This window comes from Ambystoma mexicanum, chromosome 1q, assembly GCF_040938575.1.
Source record: "Ambystoma mexicanum isolate Mex_15411 chromosome 1q, UKY_AmexF1_1, whole genome shotgun sequence".
NCBI classification, from domain to species: domain Eukaryota; kingdom Metazoa; phylum Chordata; class Amphibia; order Caudata; family Ambystomatidae; genus Ambystoma; species Ambystoma mexicanum.
The window spans coordinates 1247741827-1247765700 of NC_090922.1; the positions used below are offsets into that span (position 1 = coordinate 1247741827).

The window sequence follows — 23874 nt, forward strand, 5'->3', positions numbered from 1 at the left end:
TGACCTATTTTCTTCCCAAAATTAAATCACTTCCAATGTCTCTGTATACCGTGTGTGCACAAACATATTTCTGCAAACATGTGCGTACTGGTTCTGCCAAAACACTACACAGTTCCTCTGTATACACATATGCAAGCATATTTGAAAAGCATGAAAAGAAAAAAAAAGCGCCTCGCACAGAACCTGAAAGGTTTACAGTCACTTAAGTTATTAAACACAATCATGCGCTAGCGTGTTTTTCAATAAAGGTTTGCTGTCCATACTCTAACCATTCAATGATGCGAACTGTATATATACACACACAGGGTTTATGCAATGCCTTTTAGAAATCAGATGGAGTGTATGAAGGGTACACGATTGTGAAGCAATGAGAATGTGCACAGATCATCAATGAGGCACACTGTTTGCAAGGTATGTAAAGTTTAAAGGTTTCTTACTGTATCTCCTTGCCATGGTGGAAGCTAAGTGCAAACGAAGGAAAAAAGACACATAAGGCAAAATTACAACCGATTTATGAGACAAAATATATATATATATATATTCATGTAATGTAACTGCAGATCACAATAGCAACTTCATAGGTAAACACAGCCAGCTGGAAGAATGCAATCAGGAATACTATTCACATTGAAGTCCATTAAGCATATTGGGTTGAAGCATGAACAGGCGCAACCTTGGGCTGCCTTCAAAATGCCAACAAGATGGCCAAAAACATGAAGCGGACTGGAAGAGGTCAAACGCAACGGGCGCAGGGGAGCAGGTAAGTATGTGTGGGGATTCGGGGGCAGTGTCTGTGGTGGGGGAGGGAGAGGGCAGGGAAGCAGAGGGGCATAAACCCCCAATGGAAAGAAAAACCTGCCACCGTGGGAGGAGGTAAGTATGGGGGGACGGACGGGCATGTTTCCTATGTGAGGGGGCAGCAGGGTGGCACCAAATAGTTTTGGACTGGGAAACCACCCGATAGTGGCACAATCCCACCCATTACAGATGACTCCAGGGCAGCCTAAAAAATGGCGTCCTTTTTTTGGAGTCACTGTCATAAAACATATAACCGGATACAACGGCAGAGGGCGTGGAGATTAAGGGCAGCAGACCGTGGCGATGGCCATGGAGGCTCAATCAGGGTCACTAACAGTAGCCCAAGCTTTGCAACTGCAAGCGGGTGTGAAGTTCCTGGCGTTTCTTCTCAGTCAATGCCACCGCTTCCATACTGCTCTGATCGAGCTCCTCCCACACTCCGAAGAGCACCCGCCCCCTTATAAATAAACCTATACACATTCCGATTTGAATTCCCATTACGTAGACTACCTTGCGGGATAGCCGCACTTCATCCTGCCTTCAGTTGAATATTTTGAGGGGCATTGGGTATTTTATGGGCAACAGCACGGAGGAGGCTGCATTCGTTGGCATTTACATGCCCAGTGTCGTCCTCTGTGCCGTTTTGACAAATGGTGCAATTCTAACATGGAAATGAGCAAGTACCTGGGTTTCCCTATAAGAATAGCGCTGTTATCAAAACACACCTGGCAGGTGGCATTCACAGTGATTCCTATAGTTGCCATCTCGGTCTGCTTCAATATCTAGTACAAGTGGAGAATCAGAAAGATTTGTGGGGTGGTGGAAGTAAGATTTATGATCTGAACCCCCAATACCACTCACAAATAAAGGAAAACCATGTGGGAAGTTTAAAACACATGCATACAACTATTCAGGCATGCGTTATACTATCCGTGTGCAAGGACGGCACATCCCAGAATGACCCCTTTTTGTCTGTAGCGGATGCCAGCCATGAAACCTCAGGGCTCTAGCCCAAGTTCATTAAAGAGCATGCATGTGTGAGTTCAGCTGAAAGTCATCTCAATCATAGCGGTGATGTTGGATTTGAATTCCATTAATGCCTTGCGCTTAGGGGGCATTGAGTGGTCCCCTTTAAGATGTATAGAAGTGAAGTACACTGTAGAGAAATAGTACTCAGAAATGACAAGTCTGTCATGTTATGGTGTCACCCGAGGAATTCATGCATCTGGCTAAACCAATTCTAGATTTACTGGGCAGGACTTTGCAGGGAAAAAGTTTGAACAGGCAACCATTGAACATTTTAAACAAAAAACGAAAGAATAAGCCATTGGGCCATGCATTGAAAAATCAGTTCTGTTCAGAAAGAGAGAGATGTACTGTAAACTATGACCAGGGGTACACATAAGGCAGACCTCAAAATGATCAATAGATGCACGATTTAGATCCTCTACTACCAGCTCTGACCATCACCCATAATTCTACAATGAACTCAAGAAAGGAGGAAATCATGAAAGCAAAGTCCTGTTACGTGGGGGGCTCTTTCTTCACCAAGTCCTCCAGTAAGCAGCTAACTCTCGTTCACGTGCCCTATGTGATTGTTTTTTTTGTGCTACAAAAATGGCATATATGTGTTAATCGGGGACCAAGAGGTTCCCAATACTTTATGTCGGTTTCAAATCTTCTAATGCCTGCAAACACTTCACCCTCTTACACTGAACATCATTCTCCTTTTAGGTGTTTTCACTTTAAATGAAGAGGAGGCACTCCAATACCTTCTACCTGCCCTGCACCATTCTTTCTCCCCTTTCAAAGTCCCTTGCATCCTCATTTCAACTTAAAACTCCATCTCCTCCCATTTGCACGCATTTCCATTCAATGTATTTTCCTCCTCCTCTTAATGTGTTTTAGGTTTAAATTGGAGGGACCTTTTTCCTACCGTCCCACCATCCACTTTCACCTTCTAAATCCTCTGGGATCCCCATTTCAATCTAACCCTTCCACTACTCATACTTCCCACCAATGGCTCTCTGCCATGAATGGCGCCTCAGTTCGCCTGAATTTAATCTATCTGCCGCGGCCTCTGTTGATAGAACGTCGGGCATGGGAACTACACTACCCAGGTCTCCCAGAAGGGCATGCCATTATTACAACAAACATGCATCAGCCAATGACGTGCCTCCATGAGGTCAGCTTCCTGCGAAGGTGCAAGTAAAAGGAGTAGCATTACTGAGCCTCGCTGCTTCTCAATCCTGCTTTGTTTCCAGGTTGAAGTGGCTTTTGTTTACTGATCACTTCTTGTGTTGTGGATCTCACAGATAAACGGACTCTGCCTGGTCATTTCTGATCCTATGGCCACCATTTGACCTGCTACTGGTTTACCCTCACAAACTGACTTACTGTCTGTCCGGTAACCTCGCACCTAATGCCTGCCATCCAATGTGCGACTGCATTGTCCCGGTTTCGGATACAGTTGTTGGATCTCTCCTCCCTTGTTCTTTGGGACTTTGCTTATACCCCACTAATACAATGTCTCGAGGAGTTTCGGAATCGAAGATTCCCTAATTCTGTTTCTTTCCTTTAGATTCTACTCTCGCGCTGTATAGGTTTTGCCCCCACTGACTTCATCGGGGTGGTCGGGGCTGACCTACGAACTCAGAATTTCCAAGGGGCAGAGTCCACTATGGCATCTAGCTCATCACTACTCCAAGGACTAGTGCAGAAAAAAAAGCGGTTGGGGAAATAAGGGGGATTAGTACATAAATGGTTACTTGATTTCACTTGCTCACTTGTATTTGTTACAGTCTAGAGAGAGCCGTGCAGCATTCCTCCCGCCTTTTCACCTAGCCAGTCACTGTTGTGACATCCTGTGCTGGTCTGCTGCAAGGAAAGTCTTGCTTACTTCCTGGTTCTTTTGTCATATTACATCCAGAGTACTGACACTTTCCTCCAATTTCCCTGCAGCCCTTCACGCCTAGCTTTTCCCCAACCTACCGTAGTCCATTTACTTCTCTTCAAAGGACTGAAAAGCAGCTAGGCTTTTTTATTTTTTTTACAGGCCAGTTTAGCTGTTTTTTTTAGCTGCATTTAGGGGTATACCACCGTTTTTCTTTAATATCAGGGGTGAATATTTGCGATTTTCTTTTCTCTCTATTTTTAACTTCTCAGACTGTCAACAGAATGGAGTACAATTACTGAAAAGGACACGAGTGACCATGAATCTGATTTGAAATCATTTCTTAGTATTTTTAAAACAATGTACAGTAATTCAAGAGGAGATGCACCATACCAGCCAATTGCATTCCCTAAAAGAAAGGCCAATCCTCTTAACAAAACTATCGCGAAGGGAGTGAAAATAACTTCTACCCAAAATTATGAAAAACATTGGACACAAGGGAGTTATCCGTTTTAGAGTTCAAATATATTTTTACTTGCATTGACCAATGCCTCAATTTGGGATTTGCAATTACTTCCTCAACTCATTTTACCCTGAATTTCAAAAGACGGAGTACAAAATACACTCAATTCATAATCTTGTCTGAGTCCTGTTAACAGGAATGGATATTTCCAGGAGCTTCTTAGCTCATGGTCGTAACATCAAAGAATACGGTTAACTTTTTCGCAGCCACCAGGACTTTAGACCTTTAAGCCAGCTAGTGCCATATGTGTTTGGGAATTTGTACAAAGGTTTATCAGATAATCTCAAGAAGATATTTAAATCAAAATTGCTCCCAGGTATAGGACAGACAGTTATGTTTATTTATAGAGCCCTCAATGCATTGCTTAATTGTGCTTTGTTGATTTTGACAGGTTGTAGTGGTAGTTTGCATTTCTTTGAGCACCTGGAAACTGCCCTTGGGTGGTGGCAGTGCGTGGTATAAATCAACATACCACTCGCAAGTTAGAATTGTGGCACACTATGTGTTTTCTCCCCCTTATCCAGAGGGAGCTCTTGCTCACAAGCTCGATGCCGGTAACCCAGCAGCTGCTTTTAGCTCCCTCTCATCAACTCTATTTCAATCCCAGCATTGACAATTATGGAAAAAAACAAGTCGCTTTCAAAAGCTAAAGCGGTAGGGGAATTTAGACACTTGTATGCAAACACAAAAGTTCAGTCTAATATGTAAGAAAATAGTAAATTATTTGATTTTGATCCTAAAATTAACATAGGGTTTGCACCTCAAAGATACAAAGAGATTCAAAAGCATGTCACTTTCCCCTCTCCCCGACCCACAGTCACCTTCCTTCTCATCTACAGACCCCCAAACCCAGTACAGCCTTCATCTGAAACTTCACCAACCTGGTCACCACCATGTCCCTCACGCACACCAATAACATCTTCCTAGGTGACTTCAACCTCCCAGGAAACAAGGCGACCAAACCAATGAAGGAAGCTCTCCTCAGCCTTCTCGACACTCTCAGCTTCACAAAGCACATTTGAAAGGTAACACCCTCAACTTAATCATCACTATACTGCCTTCCCTCCACTACAGCTCTCCTCCCGTGCTTGACTGGTCTCTCCACCTGGCCGTGCCTTTCAACATCCTGCACAACACCTCAGGTCTAGCACTCCAGGCAGAAACCTTCAGGTCCTTCAAGAACTTCCCTCACAGCAGACCTTCCCTACCTCCACCTCACATGGACTGAATACCCACAACTGAAAGGCAACTCTCTACTGGTAGCAGTTCACGCCACCCTCTCGGCATCCATCGACCTGAAGTGGGAAAAGTGAACAAAAGGCTCCCACCAATCCCCTCTCACCCCTGGCCTAGAGGATCACGGCCCAGACACCCGCCACGAGAGGAGTTTGCCCATCTACCAGACGACCAAATACCCTGGTACAGGAACATACGGATGTGCCCACTCGCGTGCCCACCCGCCTGCCCACCAGCCTGCCCTGCACATGCCGACACCTGCGGCATGGATGGACTCGACTGAACCACCCAGCACCAAACCAACACATCGTTAGAGATGCCATGACGACCTAGCCAACGGTCAGCACACCCGTGCAAACATGCACACTGGACACTCCCACACCAATCCACACGAAGAACATACTCAGTGCTATGACGTAGGCGACGGACACACCCACGGACGTGCATCTTTATTATTTTTCACATAGGCTTTTCAAAATGCAGAAATGCAAGACGCATAATGAACTCATCTAAAAAGCTTGCTCACGCTCCATAACGAGAAATATAACGACGACACGATACCGGGGATGAAGCAATATGATACCATAACCTAAAGAACCTGTGTATTAAATGGCTCCACTTATGCACCAGGCCCAAGTAGGCTGCAAGCAAAAGCTTCCATGAACATTGAATGAGCAAGAGTTCGGTTGCTGACCCTGCAGAATGAGCCCAGCGAAAGCAGACAGTCAAGGGCACAACGTTGCAAACTCTCATACCGCAAGCCGACGCCAAGGTCACACCTGCAAGATAAGCCAGGCACAAAGTGAGAAATGCAATATTAATTGTGCAGAATTCTGCCTCAACCACGGTCCCACCTCACGTGACCAAGCCGAACCTGATAGGGTGCCAAGCCCAGGAGGAAGAAGGCGCCTGGATCCCCCGTCTCAAGACACAGGCAGATACAATTAAGCGACTCAATGGACATCTGCGGCGGTGGGAGTAGTCGGCCTTCCAGCATATGAATAAATCCTCACATTGTCTGCACATACCCATAGTGAAACATTGTTGCAAATGACAGGTGCACCGCGAGCTGGGAACAGCGATGGTCCCAGACTGGGGGGCTCGCGGGTGGACCAATCAGAACATGGGGTCCTTATCACTGACGCCATTAACATTGACCAATCCTCAGGGGTCTTCATGTAACAATTTTCATGTATCAAATTGAAGGGACAACCCAAGTATACCACCTGACTGACCCTTAACCACTAACAACGTTCTCTATACATATGCTATACTAACCCTACCACTCGGGGAACCAATCCAGAGTGGCGATAGGTTTTTTGCTAACTTTCTCAGGTGACGCAAGTAGCGCGTCATACTAAGGTAAAAAGGGCCTGCGAGCCCCACGATGTTGAGAGAGTGTCAGGACGGACGCGTACGATCCTCGATCCATCCCTGCCGTTTTGTTTAATAAACAGCAGAATCACCTTGCTTCTTGCGTGTGTCTCATACTCTATCTCTTTTGGGATATACGGGAGGAGTTGGGGCCTCCCTGCCCGGAGGTCCGCGGACAGCCCAGCCGACCCCGGGAGAATTTCCCCCCGACAGACCGGAACGCACCTCTGAAATAACGCACCTGCAAACTGAAACCATCAGGACACTGGTAGATGCAAGAACGCAGCAAAAGAGTCATTAGGAAGCAAGAGAAAAACTTGCACCACTCCAGGACCATACCCGACCTGGCGCTACTCTAAGAACTCCGAGCAACCGTCTGACAATTAAACACAGCCAAGGCCTCCTATCAGAACACCATAGCAGAGGCTGGCAACAAAAGCAGAGCCCTCTCCACAGCAGTCAAGCACTGCGTCAACATGATACCTGGTACTATCATACCATACCACACTAATCCACCGCCATCAATACCTTTGTTATCAACAAAATCAGCAGGATTCGCCAGCACATAGACACCAGCTCTGCATCCACAGGCCCACCTCATGGCCCTCAAAGCTACATTGTATACATAAGACATCCTCCCAGCAGCCATCCTCAAGACCCTCGCTGCAAAAGCTTTCTTTCCCTACCTGGAGATCCTCAGCAGCTCCCTAACTCAAGGCACCTTCCCATCAACCTTAAAGACAGGACAAATCTTCCCTCTACTAAAGAAACCCACTCTGGATCCCGACAACCTAAGTACTTATCGCCCCATCACCCAATCTCCCCTTCTAGGTAAGATCATCAAGAATAACCAGGTTACTCACTGTAGTGACCACCTTACTCCTAGTCCCCTTTCCTCCATACTTCTGGGACATTCCTCCGTCCTGTGGGACGGGACCGGAGCACTTTGTAAAAGCATCCAAAATTTTGCAAAAGCTTTAGTCCTTCCTCTCTTTCTATGCGGGGCACGGCACGCGGCCGTAGCCCCACCCATCTCGGCTTCCGCCCCACGCATCGCCCATCAGTCCTTTTCTATCGCCAGGTCAGAGACCTTTAAGCAATAGCAGAGGAACCTTATTAGAGTGGATGGAGGGCAGGCGTATGGAGTAAAGGGGACAATGGACTATGAGTAAGGTGGTCACTACAGTGAGTAACCTGGTTATACTCCTACGTCCCTTCCCCTTTCCTCCATACTTATGGAAGATTCACAAGCACTCCTTACAGGAACTACGGCTGGATGGAAAATCCCTTACTGAAAAAGGTTCTTCACCACAGCCTGACCAAACTGAGCATCAGACCTGGAGCTCAGGTCTAGACAATGTTTACGAAAAGCCGATGGGGAGGCCCAAGTAGCTGCCTTTGCGATGGTCTCCCAGGGGACATATTTCTGAAAGGCAACTGCGTCTGTCTTGCCCCACACCAGGTGTGCATGAATACCTTTAGGAGGCTGCAGCCCTTGGACAGTGTAAGACTCCGTAATACAAGCAGCGATCCATCTGGAGATGGTCGCTTTAGAGGCCTGCTTACCTTGTGGATTACCAAAGGCCACCAACAGTTGAGAAGAGCTCCTAAATTGGAAGTTCTGTCCAGATAGAACTTAAGAGCCCTTCTAACATCCAAGCAGTGCAGAACCCTTTCCGCTTCGTAAGCAGGGTTCGGGAAGAAGACCGGCAGGGAGATTGATTGATTTAAATGGAAATCAGAGACCACCTTCGTCAGAAAAGAAGTGTTTGTCCGTAGGACCACCTTATACTTGTGAAATAGCAAGAAGGGATGTTCCACCGACAAAGCCTGGAGCTCACTCACATGCCTTGCTGAGGTAACGGCAACCAAAAAGGACACCTTCACGACAGGTGCTTGAGGTCCACAGTGGCCATTGGTTCGAAAGGTTTATGGCACAATGCCGTAAGGACCACATTTAGATCCCACAATGGGTGCGGACTACGAATCTGGGGATAAAGGCGCGTCAAGCCTGCGAAATGTGTCTTAACCACTGGATTAGACAAAGAGTAAGAGCATTGGTCCGTAGACAGGTAGACAGATACCGCTGAAAGATAAGTTCTGCAGGACAGAACGTGAATTCCCGACTCTGCAAGGTGGGATACAAAAGACAGTACTGTGTCAATCGTAGCCGCCCTTGGGTCCAGTTGTTTGTGTAAACACCAATGACAGAACCTGAGGCATTTGCTTCTGTATTGGGACCTAGTCGAGGGTTTCCTGGCTGTCTGAATAATATGCATGTTATCCGCAGACAGGTTAAGATGTTCTAAAGACCTGAACTCAGGCACCATGCCACCAAGGTGAACGATTGTGGGGAAGGGTGCCACAGCTGTTGATCCCCCTGGTGAAGAAGATCGGGGCTCACCGGTAACCTGATCGGTGGATCCACTGACAGGTGTTGTCTGAGAACCAAAACCTGGCCGGCCATCACGGGGCTACGACTAGAAGGGAACAGTTCACAGTGTTCTTCAGCTTGCAAATCGTCCGATGAACCAGAGGCAGAGGCGGGAAAGCATAAGCCCTCATGTTATGCCATGGAATCTCAAGAGCATCTTCCAGAGAGAAGGCTCCCAGCACGTTTCTGGAGTCATAGAGGAAGTTTCTTGTTTGCCGCTGTTGAGAAGAGGTCCACTTCCGGAGTGCCCCAAGGAAGGAAAACCCATGAGAGGATCTCTGCCTTCAATTCCCACTCGTAGCTGACCATCGTCCGCCGACTGAGGGGGTCTGACGTGACATTCAGCTGGCCCGGAATGTGTACTGCAACTAGCCAGACACCATGATGAACCGCCCACTCCCAAATCTGGATGGACAGGTCCACGAGAGGGGAAGACTTGGTGCACCCTTGCTTGTTTATGTAATACATTGACACCTCATTGTCCATGCAGATACAGACCACTTTGTTGGCAATGATCGGTCTGAACGCCTTGAGCGCTAGGAAGATCGCCAGAAGCTCCAGATTTATGTGGTGGAGCTTGTCCTAAGGCGACCAAAGATCCGAGACCTGAAGAAGATCCAATGTTGCACCCCACCCTAGAAGGGAGGAGTCCGTCGTGACCATCACCATAGGGGATGGGTCCTGAAAACACGCCCCCTCCGACAGGTTGCTGAGAGACGACCACCACTCCAGGTCCGCTCTCATGGAAGCCGGAATAATTATCAACTTGGAGTCCGGATCCACAGTCTGACGCCAAGAACTCCGAAGAGCCATCTGAGTCCGCCTCATCTTGAGACGAGCAAGAGGAAGAGCCAATACGCACGAGTCCATGAGGCCCAGAAGCCTCTGGAACCAACAGGCCGACATGCTATCCGACTGCGCAAACATCTGACACGTGGCCAACAGATTCACCATTCTGTCCCCGGTCAGGTACACTCTGCAGTCGATCGTGTTCCAGCGAAAACCCAGGAAAAACAAGTCCTGAGAGATTTCCGTCAGTTCACCGACAACCTGAGGTGGAACAGGAGCTGGAGGAGAGACTGAAGATTGCAGGCGGCTTTCAACAGGCAAGGGCTGCGTAAGAGCCAGTCGTCCGAATACGGATACACATGGATACCCTGCAGACGAAGATAGGCCGCGATCACCGACATGTTCGTGAAGACACGCGGTGCCGAGCTGAGGCCAAAAGGAAGCACTCGAAACTGGAAGTGCTCCTCTCCCAGAGAGAAACCGCGATATCTCCTGTGTGGATTCCAGATCAGAATATGCATGTACGTATTCTGAAGGTCCACCATGCTGAGCCAATTGCCCATCTGCAAGGAGGACCGTACCTGGCCGGGCGTTATCATCTTGAATTTCTCTTGGGGTAGGAAAAGATTGTACTGGGAAAGGTCTAGGATGGTGCACAGGCCAGCTTGGTTGGGTTTGAGCAGCGTAAACAGCCAGGAGTAGAAGCCCTCCCGTCGTTCCCCAAGGGGAATTGGTTCCACAGCTCTGAGGTCCACCAGTTTTTGAACCTCGACTTTTAGGGAGGCCAACCTTGACTGCTGGAAAGGAGGGCTGAAGGGTGAGGTAGTGGGTAAGGGTAAGCGCAAGCTCTCCTCGGTGATGGTCTGCCACGCCTCCCAATGAGACGCAATGCGCCCTCCCACCGGGGTCTTGTGCGAGCGCGGAGAACTCTCATTTGGCAGGCTTTTCAGTGGTGTTACCGCCTGAACCTGAGGAGGAGGTTGAGGAGCGGGAGAAAAACTGAGTTTGTTGATGCCTCCGGCGGGAATTACCCGAAGGTGTATCCACTCTGCAGGATTTCCGGTCTAGAAAACCCCTGAAAGCAGAGGAAGGCCGGCTTTGCGACAACGGTCTCTGAGTTCTAAAAGGAGTTTTAACCAGGACGGACAAGGACTAAAACGGCAGGTCCAACACCTTGTCCTGCACCTCCTTTGAGAACTTGGTGGCATGCAACCACGTCTTTCGAGAGGTATCAACTCCCAGCATAAGGCCCCGAGCCGAAGTGTCAACGTGATGAGCCGTGGCCTCCAGCAGATTCTGGGCCAAGATCCTGGCATCGGACAATCCCGCCTTAAAGTCTTCCAGCTTCTCGACCGGAATGAATTCCTCTCCTCGAACTCCGACAGACCTTTCCACATCTTCATATTCTCCCCCGCTAACACCATTTCTGCATTGCCCTGCCGGAGCTGCAGGGCCGAGTTAGCGAAAATCTTCCTCCCAAGGGAGTCGAGGAGCTTGTCCTCTTTCCCCCGAACCTAAGTAGCCGTCGTAGAAGAGGATGCTGCAGGCCTGGACTGTAAAGTGGCCGCAGCCACCATCGTGGAGGAGGGGGGGCGGACAAGATGATAGGGCCACCTGTTCCGAAGAATGCAGCATGCCCCGCGCATCAATTTTCTTATTGAAGAAAAGTCCAGAGTGTGGCTTTTCCCAGACCCTATTTCCTTCTGCAAGAACAGGCCGGTACGCTCCGAAGGAGACAGGGTGAACGCCCCTGTAAGCACACCCTCATGCGGAGCGGATGCCTCGGCCACTGGAACATCCAATAGGCACATCATGTCCAGTACCCGGTCGTGAAAAGCTCTGATAGAGCGGGTCTGGTCTTCGCTGTCCTGATCACCCTGCGCATCATCCAATAGGTCAGGATCCTGCTGAACCATGTCAGGCACCGCCTTCTCCACGGGGGACAATGGAGGCAAGGGCGGGAGGGATGGGGGAGGCACTATAGGCAAGGGCGGCGCTGGCGGAACCACCACAGGGGCGGGTGGAGCCGGAGGCGCAGGCGGGTATATCTCCCTAAGAAGACCCTTGAAATACTCTCTCATGGGGTCAGTACGCATGAGCGTCTGAAATTTGCCGAAAAAGGCATCCTCCGGAGACGGTTTTGAAGCTGCCGGAGGAGGCCTCTCATGAGGAAGATAATTACAGGGACGCAGAGGGGAGGGTTGCCAAACAGGCCCATCCCCAGAAGTGTCCACAAAAATCAAGGGTGCCAAACCCACAGGCAACGAGATGTTGTCCAGTCGTAAACTGGATGAAACGGATGCGCACAAGGAATCTCATGTTCACCCACAGAACCAACTCCTACACCAGAGGCCGATGGCGTAGTTGTAGGGGAAGCGCCCAAAATGGCCACCGTGGTCGTGGTGGGAACGGCCGCCATTTTGCCGTCACCTGAGGGGGAACTACTGCACGTGTGGAAGTGAGGCAGGGGTCCCCGTTGGTGGGTCAGGGGTCTTCATTTTAGTCTTTACACAAGGAACCTCGGCTGAGCCGGTACTATGTGGCCTGGAATGTTTCTGCGACATACCAATAGCCAAGCTAGCCTTCACAGGAAGGACCTTGGCACTGCCAGTAATGGAGGAACTTCAACTCCTTGCCCCCTCAACAGTTCTGGCGTCGAAACAAGAGCAGGAATGGGGAGAAACAGCTTTCACCGATAAGGCCTTGTTGGGCCTCTCAGAAATGTTGGTTTCCTTAGCCTCTGTACGAGGGACCTTGGACCAAAGTCCGGTCACAGCCTTACTAGCGCGGGCCTCGAACATCTGTTCGGTAACACGAAGTCCAACCAAGGCCGTGGGGCGCACACCGGTACTTTTGAGGGAAGCCGATAAAGAGGCCTCAGAGTGAGCTACTGTACCCCATGACTCAGTAGAACTAGGTCTACAAGCAGCCCCCACAGGAGGGGCCTCAGAGCGTACTCTGGTATCCACAGGCCCCTTACGGAGACCCTCAGAGAAAACTCTGGTACAATTATTAGGCCCAGAAGGCACCTTGGGGCAAGCCCCGGTGATAGAGCGGTCGACGCTCCCCCCGGCCCGGGAAGAATCCGGAAAGGTGTCTCCTGGCCAGGGTGCTCTGAAATAAAAAGAACTTACCAGGCGTTTCTTCTTTTCGTCGATAAAAGATTGAACATGCGAAGTAGGAGTACGTCAAAACACCTCCTCCCACTGCTCCAATCGACGAAGTGCATGGACCGAAAGGGAATCGCAATAAAAACAGGAGTCCCAACGGTGATACGGACCCAACACTCTAAACAAAGAGGATGGGAATCCGCGCTCGCAAAGAGTCGATGACACGAGGAACAATCTGGAAAGTCTAGTTTAAACGACATAGACAGACTACTACGCGATCGCTAGCGAGAGCCAGAGACGAGGAAAACAGGAAGAAAATCTTCTGTGGATGCAAGTGCGTCCAGTCTCGAACAAGTGGAGAAAAGGACTGATGGGCGATGCGCGGGGCGGAGCCGAGAAGGGCGGGGCTACGGCCGCGTGCCGTGTCCCATGTAGAAAGAGAGGAAGGACTAAAATTGTTGTAAAATTTTGGATGCTTTTACAAAGTGCTCCGGTCCCGTCCCACAGGACGGAGGAATGTCCCATAAGTATGGAGGAAAGGGGACGGGACGTAGGAGTAAGTGGTAGCCATGCAACTGCAGCAATATATCGATAGCAACAATCTCCTCCAAATCTACCAGTCCGGTTCAGACTCAGATGCAGCATGGAGATGGCACCCCTACAGGTGGTCGACGATGTCCTCAACATCCTGACGACAGCCACATCTGCATCCTGTTTCTACTCGACCTCGCTGCCTCTTCCGTCACAGTAGACCAGTCGGCGCTTGCGGACACCCTACATCAGCGCATGGCAATCAGCAACCTTGTCCTACGTTGGTTCAAGTCATACCTCACAAACCACCAGAAGGCTTGTTCAGATGGACACCTCTAGATCGCCAACGCCTGTGGAGTCCTGCAGAGTTCCATCCTCTCCCCAGTGATCTTCAATGGAGCCCTTCGAGCCACACACAACATCCGCATAAACCAATATGCTGATGACACACAGCTATACCTCAAGATCGACTCCAGCAAGGACATCCACAGGCTCAAAACCTGACTCTTGAAGATCCAGTCTTGTATGTGCCATGCATACTTGAAGCTCAACCCTTCCAAGACCGAATTCTTACTCCTCACCAACAACACCAAGCACCCAGACATACAGACCGGACTCTCAACCATGAACACCGAGGGCTTCACACCTGAGCTCACCTCCTTTGCCAAGTCCCTCTGGTTCTACATCGACAAACACCACTCCTTCAAGATCCACATAGCTAAGAAAACGTAGACCGGTTGTTATCCACTCTCCCTCCAGCAAAAAGTCAAGCCCTCCCTCTGGTCAGCTTTAGATCAATCGTTCAAGCACTGGTTCTATCCCAGATGGATGGGGCCAATGCACTCTTCGAAGGCCCCCCGTCATCTTCTGGTGTGCCCCTAAGAACTGTCCTACATGCAGCCGCATGCCTCATCAAGGGTCAACGCAGAGACAACCACGTCACCCCGGCCCTCATAGACCTTCAAAAGTCTTGCTATCTATAAGGCAGTGTCGCTACCTTGTGGAGAAACTCAGCATCTCCGGCGAACAGCGCACCACCAGAAGCCAGGACACGTGCAGACTTCAAATCCGCTGCTGCAAAAAGAAAAGAACCAGAAAACAAGCCGTTCTGCCTATGCCCCAAGACTATGGAATCTCCTCCCAGTCAGCATCAGACTGGCCCCTACGCTCCATATAATTCAGAAAAGAACACAAGATCTCTCCTTCTCAACATCTAGGCCATCACGCCACCCCCCCTCACACCACGTGATTAGCTAGATGCCATCCGCCCCTCTCCTCCCTGCCGCCTCGTAAAGCGTTACCCCTTCACTGTGCCCCTCTGTGTCCTACCCCCCCCACTCAATATCTGTTCTGGTGTTACCTCTGAAAAGCGCTTTTTTATACATCTGTATACCTCTATAAATGGCTCAGTTTCTCGAAGCTAGGTCCATGCTCAGTAAATACAATAAAATAATAATAATATAGCAAAGAAATATAATACTTACATGATGCAGTAATCGCATTAAAATGATACATTGACACAATCCGAGTTTATTGGCAGCTTATTAACTATTCGTCAATGTCCTGAAAATATTTTGATATGCGATTTATGAATGTACCCATCCAAGCACTTTTCCCACACAATGTGTATCCAGTGAGGGGAATACACATTTCTTTTTTCACTTAGTGTCATACTGCCACTAGCAAACACTATATGACATAACTTCTACGTTATGTTCAGACTACTCCGCTTCGACACTAGGTGCAGTGCAGATTAAAGGGTTCAAACAGTGACTTCTGAAAACAGATTTGTGCCTGTCCTCACTTAAACAATGGATGTAGAGGCCAGCTGGCGATAGTCTCAACAACCCGAATAACGGTGGCATTGCTTTTTCCAATGTAATTTCCCCACTCAACCACAAGTGCCAGGCTTTAGTCACCAACAAATGAACTTTGACAGTGTTATGGCTAAATGTCATTGATCCATGAGAGAAGGCTTCAACTAAACATAAAAAAGCCCGAATGTCCATATTAACACACCTCACATGGACTGTTGTTAAAATGTGTGTGTGTTACTGTAATGGGTTGTCGGACAAACCTAGCTGGGGAGTCACAGAGCGATGTACAATAAGAAGTTACAGTAATAGGGTACAACATTTAGAAGGATATGGTGTGAGGAGGTAAAGAGGCGTATAGGTACGGAAAGTGGGTGCAGAACTAAATTAGTGAAATCTCATTGCATGCAGACCACTAAAAAATAACAGATTTATTATTTGGTGTATATACTTCTATAAATGGAATATATCCATCACTGTAGTTTAGTCATAGATTACTGTGCCCTGCCAGGTCAAAGTAGTATGTTAACATTGAAAAAGCTTCGCACAATTTGTTACATGGCATGTCTTGCCAATCCTACATATTCAAATATTGATTAAGTATTTTTTCAGATGTTGTTTTGTAGGCGATTTTTGAAATATGCAGAAAGACCAAAAACAAGGCATTACAGGCCTCATGTCTCTAGTCATCCGTCTACTGTGCCCGGTTTACAATCCCGTTAACACAGTATGAACAGACGCACAACAACTAAACGCATAGGAGTTCGAAGGGATCTCTATAGTAGTTAGCAGTAACATAGGGCATTAGAATTTGATTAATTGCATGAGAACAAAATCAAGTAGGGTCTCCATTTGACAGTATCAATACAACATTGTGTAGAATTAAATTGCATACTTTCTTTTCCAAGGGATTGAGCACACTTTAAAAAACAGTTCATCATATTGTCCGGAAATCATTTGATTTCCACACAATGGCGAGTTTTCTATTTTCTTAAAGCATTATTAATTGATTTTGGGGAACGTCCTTCTGCAGATGCTGCCATTATGAACACCTTTGGCCATTTTTCATATTTCAACTTCTATGGATCAGGTTACGTGGATATGATGTCCGGCTTCCAAGAAGGGCGGATGAAAGGAGAAGATGAAGTACTCCTGGATGTCATCTTGAAATGAAAGGCTGTCACGTTGCTTGTGGATTATGCCAAATCTAAATATCTTTTTCCGTCGGGAGGTAGTTGCTTCACTCCATGCAATGTGACTTTTTAGGAGTCGTTCCCAAGCAGCGATCGATTATTTTCATGTACAAGGTCACGTGCTCCGATATCACAGCACGTTTCCCAATACAAGTCTAAGGTTGTCATTAAGAAGCACAATATTCTAGGCTCCATATACCAAGTTTTCTTTCTGTACCTATCACAACACTTGTGTTTGGGCCAAAATCATACAACTGGAACTGCTGGGATTCTATTTTACCACTACGGGGGTTGCTTTGAAACACCGGCAACACCTAAAGCGGTGCTATGTGAGTAGGTCGAATTTATTTGGTCAAAAATGATTTAATATTTTTTTTTACTTTGTCACATATATGCTGCGGGAGACACCCCGCAGGCTTCACCCATGACTCCCCCACATTAGTTATTCACGAAAACCTGGGTATCACTGATCATGCTGTGGCCTGGCTGACCTCTTTCCTCTCAGATCGACCCTCCCAGGTCCAACTTGGGTCCTTCCTTTCATCTATCTTCCTCTCTACCTGTGGTGTTCCCCAGGGGTCTAACCTCTCACCCTGGCCTTTCAATCAATACCTGACAACTCTCGCCCACTGCATTGCCACTTTCTGCTCAAATTTCCAGTGCTACGCTGACACCCAACTCATTTTCAGGCTGCCCTCTGCCACATCCTCTCCCTCTCTCATCGCCTAACTGCCATTCAAGATTGGTGTGCCGCCAATGATCTTTGTCTGAATGCCAGCAAGACGGCGATCCTCCTCATCGGCACACCTTCACCATCCTCTCCCCTCACTCTCTGGCCGGATTCCCTTGGCCCTCCTCCTACCCCAACCTGCGAGGCTAACAACCTCGGGGTCATCTTTGACTCCACCCTTTCCTTCTACACCCACATCTCTGGAGGTCTCTAAAAAGTCAAACCTGCTACTGCACCTCCCCAGAGGTACTCTGCCTTTCCTCTCCTTCCCCCAGAAGCTCATGGTATCCCAAGCTCTGGTTCTCTCTAGGTTGGACTATTGTAACAGCCTCTGTCTAAATCTATCTGCCTCTACTCTCCGCCCTCTGCAACTAATCCAGAACAGGACTGTGAGACTTTTCCTTCGCCTCAAGCCCTGCAATCGCATCTCTCCAGCCCTGAAATCTCTCCATTGGCTCCCAGTGGATGCAAGGATTAAATTCAAAACCCGCTGCATTGTCCACAAGGCTTTCTGGGGCCTGGGTCCAAAATACCTTCAGCTATCCCTCCGCAAATACCTCCCCTCTCGAGCTCTTCGCTCCTCTACCTCCAACTCCCTCAGGGTCAGTCGTTTTTCAAAGAAACAAGCTGGGGGTAGATCTCTCTTCGGCTGGGGCCTCCCTATGAACAGCCTCCCTGCCACTCTAAAACTTGAGGAGAACCATCTCCGGAAGCACCTCAAGACCTTCCTCTTTTCTTCTGTATCGCTCCCCCTTTCCCCTGCAGATCTGTTCTCTCTTGGCCTCATGCACCTGGCCACCCCCTGTCCTCCGGCCGCAGGTACCTGCTCACCCTGCTCGCACTGCCTCCGGGCCACCCCTTGCACTGGGGTCTGTATCTGTACCCATACAGCCCCCCCTTTTCTTCTTGCACTTATCAGACCTACCCTGTCTGCTGCCTTAAACCTAGCACTTGCAAATTGCTGGCTGCACTACCACTGTTGGTTGCCTTTATTATTTATTTATTGTTATCCGTTTCTCCTCTGCTTCGCACTTTCCACTTCTCTCCCCTTCCAGGCACTTTTCCCCTCCCCCTTTCCCATGCACTTGCGCATTCTCAATGTCACTGGGCCTAGTAAGATGGCTGTTTTGTTCTCCCCTGTTCCTCTCCCTTGCCTTGTCGCGCTCTGAGACACTTGTGTACGAGCGCGATAGAAATAAAATATCAATATCAATACCCACCACATACATTTTTGGTAAAAAATCGTTTTTAGAAATTAGATGAAATCAGATTCGACCAATTATTCCGCAGCCAAACCTTCCGTTATCCCCAAAACAACTGAAAGCTGCAGTAGAACTATCTCGATTCTTTATGAAAAGTATGTGTATATATTAATAAAGCTTGAACAACTATAGGTAAAACCACATAATAGTATCTCGATATATCAAAAGGTAATGAGAGATGTAATCATTTTCCTATTCTTTCATGATGCTTGATTGCAATACCCAATAGCTGGTATAGTATATTTAAAGGCTGGCCTGGTGAGTACAGACAGCAAGTGGGGCAAACCATTGTAGCAAGACTTCGCAGGAGAAATTAATGATCATGCTTTCCTTGCAGTCAAGCCTTTTTCTCCAGTCCTACCTTATACTATCCTAGAATCTACAAATTAACACGGATATGAAAAACATTGGTGCCACCAGAAAGCATATGGGACCTCCTTTTGTTTTGGCGAGTGCTAGATGGTGTAGTGTATGTGTTGAAAACCAACAGGGTCCTCATGTCCTCATCAATATATATGTGATGCAAGTGCTCTTCAGTATTGAGAGTGTGAGGAGCAAGAGGTTTGGGAGATTCCCCCAGTACCTATAATTAACCAGCTTAGCTCGAAAGGTTAGGGGTAGGCAGTCACTGATATACAATGGCATGTTTCCTTCTGTTTCTCCAGTCGGTGTCATTTCAGAACCAGCTTCTAGACCAGTCTTCCATGTATTGATTCACTCTGCGTTCCATAATAGATTTGGACTGATAAAACTATCCCATCATGTCTGGATACAACCCATATCATACACTATCATTTAACATTCCTAGGGAAGTCCATCTCACGCCAGTCCATTGGTTGAGAACATAAATATATGCGTCAAAGTCTAAAAGGCTCTATGGTAAACTAGATGGCAGGTAAACTAGATGGCAGAACAACTGCAGCATCCTTCCGAACCAACCTGCTGAGCAACACAGGACATTTCCTGCATCTACTCACTAGCACCCCAACGGAGGCGGGCGACCTCCTCATTATTCATGCTTTATGCTGGGACACATTTAATTTTAGTCTTGATGCTGAACGCTCATGCTAGGTGGGGCAGCCATGACACTTTCAGCCCAGCCCTTTGTACTCATGCTTGGGAAATTTTGAACTTTGAAACCCATCATGCCTGCATTTCCGGTGGGTCCACCTGAGCCAAATTAGAGAGAAGGCCCATAGAAACTGCCCACCAGAGAAGCTGTTCTACGCTATAACTCTCATGTAGAACCTTTTCTGTCCTCCGTGGTACTCAAATTCTCTGAACTTTTTGCATTGATAGTTGTGGACATTAAGGAAGCCTTTTCTGAGAGCATCATCCCAGCTTGCTACAAGCACAATTTGGTCGGCCCACTCACTAAGGAAAACTCTCTTGATCACGCCAATGAGGCCATTTTACAACCCATTGCCCTCTTACCACAAACTGCCATGTTTCTGGAAGCCAGGACTACTCCATAAATTCAAGATTTTTTCTCAGACAAGAAAATCATGGACACCTTTCAATCAGGATTCCATTTAGGACATTGGATGGAGTTAGCGCTTTTCTTCAGAAGGGACACCAACTTGGAAGCTGTAGATGCAGATCAGCCCATACTAATATGCTCATTCGATGCCACAATGGCGCTCAACACAGTGGAACATGGGGTCCTGTTGAAAAGGCTGCCCACCTACCTCTCTCTGCTTGCTCCTATGCAGATATTCCCCTTTCTATTGGGAAGAGCCCAGCAGATATGCAAAGCCCCCCCCTTTAGCTCTACTTCTACCACAATGTGTCCCACACAAGTACCCCCTCTCCCCCTGTTCAAGAGCTATATACCTAATTTGTCTAGATCAACCAGAAATGTGATATTGACTACCAATCTTGTGTGGATGATATGTAGTTTATCAGCCTCAGTAAAGCATCAGTCCAACTAGCCATACTACGCCTTTGTTTACATGATGCACAGATTTGGCTGAGAAAGAAATTGGCCGGCAAATGAATTAAAGGAAACAGAAAGCCTCCTATTCCATTAAGCCATGATGATCAGTAAACTGCCTTTCTCCCTCTGGTTGCCGTCATTTGTGTCCTACATCTAAGTATCCACACCCACAGTCTGGCATCTCAGGAGTACTGAAGGACAATACTCATGTCCTTGACCCCTCAGATTAACAATGTCAAGAAGACACTTTATTTAGGTCAGGCGCCTCAGTTACTTCTCAACTGCCCTGGAGGATCGTACCACGGTATGGGATCTAGTGAATTGCCATATGGAATTCTGCAATTCCCTATGTGCGAGGGTTCCCATGACATGCATATGTTTCCAAATTGCAGGTAACTCAAAATGCTGTGGTGGGGCTTGAATAATATCTTCATTTGTGGTATAGCATAAAAACTTTTTTTTCAGATTCTACACCTGGTGTAGAAGTGTACTTGGGGGCTCGTTTCGGAGTACTTGAGATCCCTCATTCTTCAATAATCCCCACCCATAAGATTGAAAGCCTCCAACTTGGGTGTTTTGTATTTTACAAGAGTAGAGGGGCGCATTATGGGCACCTATCATTTTGCTACATGGGGACCCAATCAGGAGAATGTGCTCTCTCTCGCTTAACATACGGTTAGAGAGCAACGAAGTTATCTTTTAAGGACTTTCTTTAAACCCACGTTTTGCCCTGTAGCAATGGAGTCTTCTTGGCTTGAAACTTATCTACAGTGGTGATAAGCTGCGCGGGCAGAGTTGGTCTACAGTGTGCACTTTATAAGTTATCTCACACAACAACTTCCTCACTGCCAGCTAATTCCATGCAGTGCTCCATAAATGTTCAGTGTGGGGCTCTAGTTTGTGCTTACTGATTATCCTGACATTGCCTGTTCTTCTTGGGAACACTTTGGTATTATCTTTAGTGTTAAGATCATTATTCAAATTGATTCATGGTTGTTCACCGTTTTTATACCGATTATTCTTATTGCCTCTGACTCCAGGTTTCTCCCTGCCCTTGATCCTTATTTCTTGGATAAAGACCTTCTTCCGGTACACTTCCTGCTACAGACCAAAGGCATTTTTCTCAGATTTCTCGTTTTAATTTCTGCAGGGACTTTCAGCTGTTTTGGGGGATTGTTCCACCTTTTTTCCCCTTGTATTACAAAAAATTTGGTTTCCCTTGACTTCCTTATCAAATTTGTTCACAGATTTCTTAGACACGTTTTTAGCCTCTGAATGTTTCCTGTTACGCAGACAAATAGTTTGATGATCCTACATTGTATTGCGTATTCCCGATTCATGGATTCCCCACTTTTAGGGAATAATATGTCCATGGTCTTGCTACTAATTTGGGTGAGCGATCATCTGAAAGTTAACTCAATGGTTTAGCCACGTGTGGATTTTTGGAGTGATTCTGGTGATATCAGTGACCGATTCCCTTCTATGTGGCAGGGGCCAGAAAGCCTAATCGATTGCCATAGAAAAGCTGTCAGGCTTCTTGGCTGCCAATGGATTAGGAAACCATAAGGATCAAGATATTTGATGCACAGCTAGCAGCAAAGCATGTGGGAAACCGAAATTGTACGATCGGACCGAAAAAAAAGATCAGACCGTACAAAAAGGCCATAAAATGCTACCACCAAAGGTTCGAACACCAAAAGTTCGAACCTTTGGTGGTAGCATTGTAGGTAAGTATATAAAAAAAAGACTGCGGGGGTGTCTCCCGCAACACCCCACTCACTATACTTTACAGTAAACCACTGCAGCGCCCAGAAAAAAGGAGAAAAAAAAAGAAAAGGACCCTGCAGTGCCGGTTCCCGATCACGGAAGTGAAAGGGAACTGGCGCCGCAGGCACACAGCCTGAAGAAAAGGTAAGTAGGGTATGTTTATGTTGTGGGTGGGGGTGTGTGTGTGGGGAGTGTGTTATGGGTGTGGGTAGGTAGGGGTTTTGAACGTGTGTTCACTTGAGAAATGTACAAACCATTTGTGGTTCTTACATTTCTCATGCAAACATTCCAGCCGTGTCAAAATCAGCCGCGGTCGGATCATGTAGATCCAGGAAACCACCCTTCTAGATCATGAGCCAGTCATGGTGCCCAAAAAGTATTTTTGAGAGCAGATACTGTTTGGTTAGGGTACTTTTTCTGAATCAGGTGATTATGACCATTTATAAGAGCACTGTGCCTCATCTAGGTTCTGGCATGAACGGAAAGCTCTGGGGTGCTATAAGACCTTACTGGCACTTGATTTTTTCAATGTCTAAGAAGATAAATTGTCAGACCAAGTGTAATTTCCGGAGTGATTTAGAGCACACAGAAAACTAGTCTACAACCTAACTTCCTCCCCTGCTCACATATTGCCAGCTCTCCCCATCAGCTTCTCGTTTCCTTGTGTTGACCCCTTGCGATCGAATTTCCTCAACCTGTACTTCTCCTTTGACTCGTTAAGTGCTCAATTGCTTCCTGAAGCTAGCTTCATGTTCAATGAATATCCAAATAAGAATAATATCTAGTTGCCATGGCAATGCTTATATTTGAGGCTATGTCTTGATTTTACTCAGAACAGGATTGCAACTTGAAACCATATTTAGCACTTGTGTCCCCAACTCCTGTAAGACCGTAATATAACATCAGGTTTTTACATAGCCCTTCACGATGGATTCTTCTCACTTTTAACCCCTGTAACGATAGCTGCTATTATTTGTTAACTAAATGGTGCTCAGCTTATTGACCTCTGAAAGATGAATGGACGGGCCATTTCTGCCAGGATTTCGATTGATTACAGGACTGCTCTTTGCCCGTGCCTCACAAAGAGCAAGTGTTTGATCCCAGACACCTGATCTTACTTCTCCAATTCCACTGCATCCGTCCACGATGGAAAGTTCATTAATTCTATAGGTGAAATTACCATCTTAATTTGGCACATTCTCAAAGGCAATCAAATTAACACACATTGGTGGTGTGCTGTGCTCTTAAGGTTATTCCCATACAATGACTTAGCATTGTTGTGCATGACAGGGACTTGACCCATCACATTTTGAAGACTTCCTATGACCAAACTTAAAGTATGTTTGGGACTGCTTTATCGGACTTCCTTTAAATATTCATATCTTACCCTGAATGTTCAGAGCATGCTATTGATCAGCCCTTTGTTGAAGAATTGCACTTTTTGCTATTCCATAGATGAGGTTTTAAACGAGTGTAAGACAAGG

The 23874-nt window shown here is 47.2% G+C and overlaps 1 protein-coding gene across 13 annotated transcripts in view; it reads right to left on the bottom strand.

Annotated features, from left to right (window-relative positions):
• NFIA (nuclear factor I A) overlaps nucleotides 1-23874 on the bottom strand; it is a 1239884-nt gene that overhangs the window by 200674 nt on the left and 1015336 nt on the right. For 8 of the 13 annotated variants that reach the window (XR_011290794.1, XM_069642058.1, XM_069642053.1 and 5 more), the window contains one exon: nucleotides 438-461. The exons of the other annotated variants lie outside the window; for them this stretch is intronic. Coding sequence is in view for 7 of the 8 variants with exons in the window: in XM_069642058.1 (XP_069498159.1) it covers nucleotides 438-461 (24 nt within the window). In the remaining variant the exon portion in view is untranslated. The remainder of the gene's footprint in view (nucleotides 1-437; nucleotides 462-23874) is intronic. 13 annotated transcript variants of the gene reach the window in all.